General features: G+C 39.8%; 2 protein-coding genes across 4 annotated transcripts in view; both read left to right on the plus strand.

Annotated features, from left to right (window-relative positions):
• Positions 1–888, plus strand: part of cabp1b (calcium binding protein 1b) — a gene marked incomplete at its 3' end in the record, with an annotated part of 15,087 nt that extends 14,199 nt beyond the window's left edge. The window contains exon 8 of the mRNA XM_079448308.1: positions 689–888. Within this exon, the coding sequence (XP_079304434.1) occupies positions 689–888 (200 nt within the window). The remainder of the gene's footprint in view (positions 1–688) is intronic.
• On the plus strand, positions 764–7,271 carry gpat4 (glycerol-3-phosphate acyltransferase 4). 3 transcript variants are annotated; one of them, XM_079448957.1, is made up of 13 exons: positions 764–978; positions 1,541–2,045; positions 3,201–3,270; positions 3,356–3,644; positions 4,265–4,339; positions 4,443–4,532; positions 4,629–4,722; positions 4,818–4,933; positions 5,007–5,062; positions 5,139–5,224; positions 5,306–5,434; positions 6,019–6,098; positions 6,183–7,271. In XM_079448957.1, the coding sequence occupies exons 2-13, from the start codon at positions 1,878–1,880 to the stop codon at positions 6,289–6,291; spliced, it is 1,362 nt and encodes a 453-aa protein (XP_079305083.1). In that variant the 5' UTR covers positions 764–978; positions 1,541–1,877; the 3' UTR covers positions 6,292–7,271. The 3 variants fall into 3 exon arrangements, with proteins under 3 accessions (XP_079305083.1, XP_079305085.1, XP_079305084.1); XM_079448959.1 differs by having other exon boundaries at positions 805–978; positions 1,832–2,045; XM_079448958.1 differs by having other exon boundaries at positions 807–2,045.
• Positions 7,272–8,513: the final 1,242 nt, after the last annotated feature.

The raw sequence follows: 8,513 nt of genomic DNA on the forward strand, positions 1-8,513 counted from the left end.
AGAGAGAGAGAGAGAGAGAGAGAATTGAGTTACAACCTGTTTTGTGTGAGTTCAAGTTTGTGTCACCTGAGTTATTCTCTGCATGCCAAAACAACAACTTCTTGTAGATGTAGTTTGTATTAAAGTGTTGTGTTCTCCAACTGCTTCTTTTTTTAATCTGTTTTAATCTTTCATTCTTCAAACACCAATATCACAAACACACAGATCTAGATTAGGTGCATTAGTTTCTGTTTTAATATCATTTAAGAACTAATCAATACTATAAAACACAAATTTATATTTATTATTTAATTTACAACTTAGAGAACTGGTTACAGTTATTGTGGCAGGTTTCTTTACCTGTACGCAAGTAAATTCATCTGTAGAGTTCCAGCACCTGCATCTGGTTAGAGTTGGTTTTGCAATCATATATTGGTGATCAAATCTCATTCACCAAATGTTTTTAACTTCCTTTGTTTACGGGGAGAATGGGATTTGTGGCATTAATAATATAATTTCATAATATCAGTTACGCAATCATTTTAATTAAATTAACGAAACAATAAAACAGTATAAAGCTAATGAACCTTAAGAAGTATATTGTTTTTGAAGCCTTGTTTTAGGTCCTGGCCAAACGTGACGAAATCGTGTTGGTTTGATGTGCAAGTGCGCTAATAATAAACCAATTTGGACATTTTGTAAAATGCAGGAGTCAATAAAAACATCCATTTAAACGCTGATCCCAAATCAGCTTTGCTTAAGCACCTCTACACGGACCGCCGTGGAAACATGCGGAAAACAGGAGGCGGGACAACCTCTCATTTCTCAGCCAACGGCGAAGCAGCCGAGCCCCCGGAAGCGGAAGTCTCCGAAGCGGTGCCTCGCGCAGCTCCTAAACTTGTTGCATAACAAAACAGCTGCTGCTCGCGATGCTTAAATAAAAAAAACACTTTATATAAAAATATGATTTATCATTTAAACGTCGGCGTCGAATAGTGGGTGAGTGTAAAGAACGGGTTTCATACATTTAATGAGGTTTGGCGGCTTAATTTCGCGGTTGAATGAAATGATGTTCATTAGCGCATTAGCCTTCAGTCGTTTAACGTTATATTTAAACAACAAACACTCTCTTGCAAACTCAGTATTCTCAATTTCTGTCTCGGTTATGATATTTAAATGATTTATTTTCCACGATGAGGTGAAGGGATGTGTGATGTGTGTGATATGGGATGTTTAGCAGTATAGCTCGTCCTGAAAGGGGCTTTGTTATTGTTCTTTGGTCGCCATAAGTTAAACTGTCTGTCTGTGTATTAATGTATAACGCATAAACGTTTCAGGAACTTAAGACTGCGCGTTAACAATTAGTTAGGACTGACCAGTCTTACTTTTCATATTTCAATAAGCCCAAACCACCGTTTTATAAAGTTATGTGAGGTCTCGAAGGAAAAAATGAGATGACTAGTGTAAGCAGTTTATGCAGATGTTCAACAAATGCTTAATGTCAAGTGTTTGATCGTATTGTTCACTCACAGTCAATGTTTTTCTACCTTTCTCTTTCTAGATATATCAGAGATGGACCGTGTTCAGTCGTATCATATAAGCAATTGAAGCTCAAACAATATTTATGCGTATTCTTACACGACACACTCCCGACGGCCAGACCAAAACACATTGTTTCCATCTCCCATCATGTCTTGTTGACATATCCATAACCTCTTCAGAGAGTTGACCCGATGCCTCTTTTGACATCCTTTCAACCATAAATGTTTATGTTTCATGTGCCCATGAAGGCGTTGTTTCAGCGTAGGCTTCTGAAGTTGAGGCTCTGTAGAGTCCTTCTGTCTGTCTTTAGGTAGACATTCTTTGAATTTGCACGTCCCAGCAACATCTTGGCCAAGATGGAGTCGTACCTCTTCCCGTTCGACAGCCTGATCTGTATGCTCCTGGGCATCTCCTTCACGGTGTGGTGTACTCTTCTGCTGGTCTTCATCATTGTACCCGCCATCCTTGGGGTTTCCTTCGGGATTCGCAGACTGTACATGAAGTCACTCCTGAAGCTTTTTGAGGTGAGCATCTTAGTAGCTCCTCCTTGTAAATCAACAGTGCTTTTTATATTGTCTATAATGTGATCACAGGCTATAAATAGCTGCACTTGAATATCAGGTCTAAAGGTGTGGTTCGTCTCTGCGTATAAAGTCATTTAAAAGAGCGTTCGGCTCTTGCTCTGTGTTACTACGTAGTTCAGATGACGTCAGGGCTCTTTGTTGAAGGAGGCGGCCAAATGCTTCAAATAGAACAATAGATTCATGTTTAAGTGTATAAATGTGAATAAATGTAAATGTAAAAATTTACTTGACAAACGACTTGTCACTGTTATTCCGACTCCGAGAAAGACTCCAGATGGCTATTTTCCAGTGACTAAGTTCTCCAGAATATGCTGTCATGTGACCCCGAAGAGCGGAGTGTGATTCGGTTTGACAGCAGCTCGACTGTTTGCACCTTTCCCTGCCCTGATGGCAGCATCTCCATCTCTCTGAGTCAGAGCATCATCAGCGTTCCTGGGAGAGTCATTATTTACATTCATGGCCGCCTTTCCCCTCTCTACGCTCAGCTGCTCTTCTTGTTTGTCAGAATTCACTTTAATGATCCCTAAGGGCAAATTCATAGGCGGAAGCGGCATTGCAAATGTTTAGTGCGCAGATGAATAGATAGAGGAGTTATCCAGTTCTGTGATTTATTAATGCGTTTTCGTTTCTTCTTAAGTCGAGCGATTTTACGAATGTTTTGCAAGCCGTTCTTAATTAGGACATCACTGCCAGGTGATGCTATGTGTGAATATAATTTAGTTTCCGAGCTCCAGACCCCAGTTGTTTTATGTCGCTGTGGAATTGGCTCCCTAGAGGCTAAAAGATGTTGTTCTGTCCTCATGACAGCTGTGTCAGCTTTGCAGATCCGCAGGGAACATGGGACGACCTCTTGGGGTCTCAGATCAGCCTGACACTTGGGGGATTTTGAATATGTCGATGTTAAAGGCTGTAACAAGATATTTAAATAATCCTTTCCGAATAAGAAGCCTGTGTTGTAATGCAATTCCCACATGAGAACGTGGTCAAAGAATTAGATAACTGCATTTAAACAGGCTCACGTTACAGTATTTACACTCATACCCTTAAGGAGGAAATGTGGCACTGTCAGTGTATTATTCCCTGTTCTGTTTTCAGTGGGCCACCTTAAGGATGGAGAGAGGAGCGAAAGAGAAGAACCAGCATCTCTACAAACCCAACAGCAATGGTGAGCCACTAAAAAGATCATTCACGTGGGTTGCCACCAGCAGCACTTCTGCAGAATCAAAGAAACTCTCTTGTTTCTCTCTCAGGCATCATCGCTAAAGAGCCGGTGTCCCTCGAACAGGAGATTCAGGAATTGAGACGCAGCGGTGGAGGCTCGGAGCCTGAGTTTGACATGTCTGATATCTTCTATTTTTGCCGGAAAGGCGTGGAGAGCATCGTGGACGATGAAGTGACCAAACGCTTTTCAGCAGAGGAGCTGGAGTCCTGGAACCTGCTGACCCGCAGCAACTACAACTCGCACCACATCAGCACCAGACTCACAGTGCTCTGGGGGGTGGGAATGCTCATTCGCTACGGGTTTCTACTGCCGCTCAGGTGAGATGACGGATGCTGCATGGATGGATATGGCTGGTTTAATGTTGGCAGTTTTTTAATGGGTCATAATAGCGCCGGCAGATATCAATTCAGTCTAATGTGCTTTTATTTGTCCATTAGCTTTCCTCTGTACTGTGTAATTAGACTCATTTACTTTTGCAGAAGATTAATAAATGCTATATTGGCTAGCTATATGTTCTATTCTATTGTTTATTTGGACAACTGAAAAGTCGTTTTAAAGTTTGATGTGGTACCCTATTCGGCTAAAACTTATTTGATGTTCTGTGCACCCTGATTCCAAACTTTAAAAGCAGACAGGACCAGCGGGTTTTAAACTATCAGCACTTACTCTATAGAGGTTTTAGGTGCCAGATGCTGAGTGCTCAAGGTTAAAGTGACCCTTCTTTTAATAATTGTTCTGTACTGTAAATCGCATCGGTCTTTGAGATTACTTATTGAAATGTTAAACCAAAAACAGCACACGTCACCTGAAGCTGTTTGTTATGTACTTTTGTGTAGACTCAGACTGTGTTTGCTCTGGTACAGACATAATGTGGTATGCTGTATGATCCGATTGTGTGCAGTTTGCCTTTAACTCTTGGCCGTGTTTCTCCCGTCAGGGTCACGCTTGCTTTCACCGGCGTCGGTCTTCTTGTGGTTCTGACATCATTCATTGGGCTGTTACCAAATGGAAGGTCTGGAAATGTATCTTGATACTCTTATACCTCACTTTAGCCAGTGTACAGTATATGTTTTATGTTTATAATGGTGTCAATGAGCTCTGCGCTCTAATGACAGGATGAAGAATTATCTCAGCGAAAAGGTTCATCTGATGTGTTACCGCATATGTGTTCGAGCCCTCACCGCCATCATCACCTACCACGACAGGTATTTAGACACAAGAATTCATTAAACACCGCATTAATACTTTTGTTCTTTGATGAATGGCATTATACGCATTGCATTGACCTTTTTGCATTCTAGTGAGAATAAACCTAAAAATGGAGGAATCTGTGTGGCCAATCACACATCTCCCATCGACGTCATCATTCTGGCCAGCGATGGATGCTATGCTATGGTAACGTGACATTTATTGTGGTTTTGTGCGTCTGTAATGATGTGTAAGGAAACTGGTATGAGCACCTATTGTATGTATTATCGCTCTTGTATCAGGTGGGTCAGGTCCATGGTGGTCTTCTGGGGGTCATTCAGAGGGCAATGGTGAAGGCATGTCCTCACATTTGGTTCGAGAGGTCTGAAGTCAAGGACCGGCACCTAGTGGCCAAACGGTAACACTGCATCCATGTCAAATGCCATCATATGTTTGTATTTAAATAGTTTAACCATGCATCTTCTGTTCAGGTTGAGTGACCACGTTGCTGATGAAAGCAAGCTTCCCATCCTTATATTCCCAGAGGGTCAGTGTTATAAGCAGAATTGTTACCATATTTCAATTATGACATGCAGAAGATATAAAGATTTTGTTTTTTGAAGGAACCTGCATTAACAACACCTCAGTCATGATGTTTAAAAAGGGAAGCTTTGAGATCGACTGTACAGTTTACCCTGTGGCTATAAAGGTAGAAACATTTCTAATTGTCTTCCCCTTGTTGTTGTCAGTTTAAAAGCATTCTGATTGGTCCTTGTGATGGTTTTGGCAGTATGACCCTCGTTTTGGTGATGCGTTCTGGAACAGCAGTACGTTTGGCATGGTAAACTACCTTCTTCATATGATGAGCAGCTGGGCCATCGTGTGCAGCGTCTGGTACCTTCCACCCATGAGCCGTATGGTGAGATCTCACGTAGGGTTATATAGATATCTAAATATAGACCTTTTTCACATGTTCTCATTATGCAGTATGTCCTAATTGGCATTTTTTATGAATGGTGAAATTGTTTGTGTTTAGTTTTTATTTGTGACGTTGTCCCTAAATTCGGTGTTTCCCTGTGTTGCTTGAAGGTTACATTTTAGTCCCCAAAAATGACATCTTGACCGACCAGACGTAGTAAAAATTGCTGAGCAAACTTGCGAGATTTTCTGAAAAGGATTTGCAATAGGGGTGTGAAGAGATCCGATTTGTCTCGCAATATCGAGTCAGTTGAGTTTGTGACGAAATATTTTGCAGCGTTTACAAATTGTTTATTACTGCATAATATAATTCATTAAAATAGAAGTTCAATTTGTTTTTAATAAAGTACAAGATGATTTTATAATGCCTACATTTTTTGCATTGTGTGTTTTTAAGGTGAATAAAATACTTTCCCCCTATATATTTCATCATTGAGGATTTCTTAAAAAAAGTCTAAAAATCTCGTTCTTGTGAACTCCGTCTCATGGGATAAAAGTCTAAGGTCTTTTATAACATATTTTTAGGATGGTGAGGACGCTGTGCAGTTTGCCAACAGGGTGAAAGCCGCTATTGCTAGAAAGGGAGGCCTGGCAGACTTGTTATGGTGAGTAACCTTTGAAAATTGTGAAGCAAACAGACGGTTCAGTTAGAGAAGTGTTTGTTTCAAATTTTATTTTTGTCTTTCCAGGGATGGAGGTCTGAAACGAGGAAAAGTCAAAGAAGTTTTCAAAGAGGAGCAGCAGAAACTTTACAGCAAGGTTTTAGTGGGCAGCGGCGAAGATCGCAGCCGATCCTGAGGGGACCCAGCCGCCCGCTTGACTTTAAACACGGCGTGAGCCTGAAACCTCTGCAGTACAGCCCTAGACTGGATCCTTCCTGAACCCGCTCGAACAGAGCTAAAGAACCATGAGCTGATGGGACAAGCGTGTTGCCAGATCCTCAGCTCACCACTACGCCTCAGGAGCTTTTTGCATTATTGCACGATCATCTCAGTGGCATTTAAATCTAGGACTAATTTCAGTTTGGAGTGAGAGTTACACATGACGTTCCTGAGAATCCTCTTGAGGTTGTCGCTGTCTTTTACCGATTTGAATATTTGTGCTCTGTTACTGTAAATCATGACGTCCCAGGAGAAGAGAGATAGAAAGAGTTTGAAGTGATCTAATTAAGCTTGTAAAAAAAGTGAACATTGGAATGAATGAGGAGAGGAGTAGAGCTTTAGTGTTGGTAGTCAGAAGAATCATCTGATAAGTGTTTATCTTCTCAGCGTTCATCTCCTCACAGCAGCCTCTAGTGTCCTGTTTATTCTTTTTTAATAAACCATCATTGTTCTTTTAAGTTTTGTTTATGTCAGTGCTGAACTTTGGATTTATGGCCAGTCTTTTCTGTTATTCATCTCGGTTTTACTGGAGTCAAAAGACTGTGGATTATAACATGGAACCAGATGTTGTCTTACTCGCGGTAAATTAAAAAGAAAAGCCATCATGTGGCAGCTTTTGTGTCATTAACACGTGTCTCCAGTATAATAGAACCATCACAATGCAAACGATCTGAAAAATAAACCACTAGTCACTTATGATTTATGATCACAGCTTGTCATGTTTTTTGTTTACTTGTGAACATGGCAAAACAGAAAGCACGCTAGGTTTTGGAGTTGCTCATCCTGATCAGAAAGTCCCCAAAGTTGATAAAGCAGTTTTCGGATCATTCTTTGTTGTAAAAGTTCATGTTAGACCTCACAAGCTTGCTGAAATAAAACCAGCCATGTTGAAAATTTCTCCCGAGTTTTTAGCAACCCCACAGCTCACAGTCTGTCCATAGCAAACGTCCAGTCAGTCTGAGAGGTGAGTGGTCCACGCTGTGATGCCTTCAAACACCACACGTTTCTCATAGTTCACTTTACTGGTGAAAGACCACAGTTGAAACAATAAACTGTTTCATTGACTTTCACAGAAACGTTACTAGATTCACAAGCACCAAGGCTTTTTGCAACCAGATAAGGAGATGTTTGGAATGGATTCAAGGTTGCGCCTTACATTCAGTGACATGGGCTAAAACAAATAAATTACCCACAGAAATATGTGACACAAGTGATGTCTCTTCATGTTCAATAACACCAACAGCCTCCTGCAAGAAGATGCATAAAAATGCTCAGATTCCAAACAACACGATCAGTTTTCGAGCTTTTTAAAGTATTTGCTGCCATGTTGTGGTTGAGTTTAAAACAAAATCTCCATTCCTCTGTGTCTCCAGTAAGCAAATGAGTAAATCGTAAAGGATGCTGGATAATTTATAGATACATTAGGTTTAACGATTATGATTTATTTAATAAACATGAACTAAGATGAATTGATGCTGTAGAAGAATTATTCATTGTTAGTTCATGCACTAACCACAGAAGTATATCACTGTGTATTTTCACAGTTTCCCCACAAGGGGGCGGTACTTCCCTATGTCTCTCAACTTCTTTTCTTTCTTGTTTTCCAGTAAAAATGTCAAAAGATTCTTGAATCAAGAAGTATTGTCTTAATGAGCAAACTGACCTAAGAAAATAAGTCTAGTCTTAATCTTGTCTTAAATATGAAATTGTTGTGAATTTGTGCTTAAAACAAGCAAATAAATCTGACAATGGGGTAAGAAAAATAATCTTGAATTAAGGTTTACCTTTTTGTTAGTCGCTCAATTCAAGATTATTCTTCTTACCCCATTGGCAGATTTATTTGCTTGTTTTAAGCACAAATATTTTTTATTTTAAAACTAACCATTTTCTTAGGTCAGTTTGCTCATCAAGAAAATACTTCTTGATTCAAGAATGTTTTGACTTTTTTAAAGGGAAACAAGAAAAAAGTCATTTTTTGCAGTGCACTATTGCATTATGATCCAATGCAGTCTGTAATTTTGAAGTATGCACATATTGTTGGCATGTTTTTCATTAATTTCACAAAGAAATACAAAATCATTAGAATTAAGTACATACAGCTACAGAACCTCATTACATTAGTGCTCAATATACATACAT

This window comes from Barbatula barbatula, assembly GCF_947034865.1.
Source record: "Barbatula barbatula genome assembly, chromosome: 24".
NCBI lineage: Eukaryota > Metazoa > Chordata > Actinopteri > Cypriniformes > Nemacheilidae > Barbatula > Barbatula barbatula.

Bases quoted from the DNA above. Each gene is read 5' to 3' on its own strand.
- gpat4 (XM_079448957.1), top strand. From the start codon at position 1,878: ATGGAGTCGTACCTCTTCCCGTTCGACAGCCTGATCTGTATGCTCCTG. The intron at 3,645-4,264 runs GTGAGATGACGG...TTCTCCCGTCAG, and splicing joins GGGTTTCTACTGCCGCTCAG to GGTCACGCTTGCTTTCACCG. The intron at 4,934-5,006 runs GTAACACTGCAT...TCTTCTGTTCAG, and splicing joins CGGCACCTAGTGGCCAAACG to GTTGAGTGACCACGTTGCTG.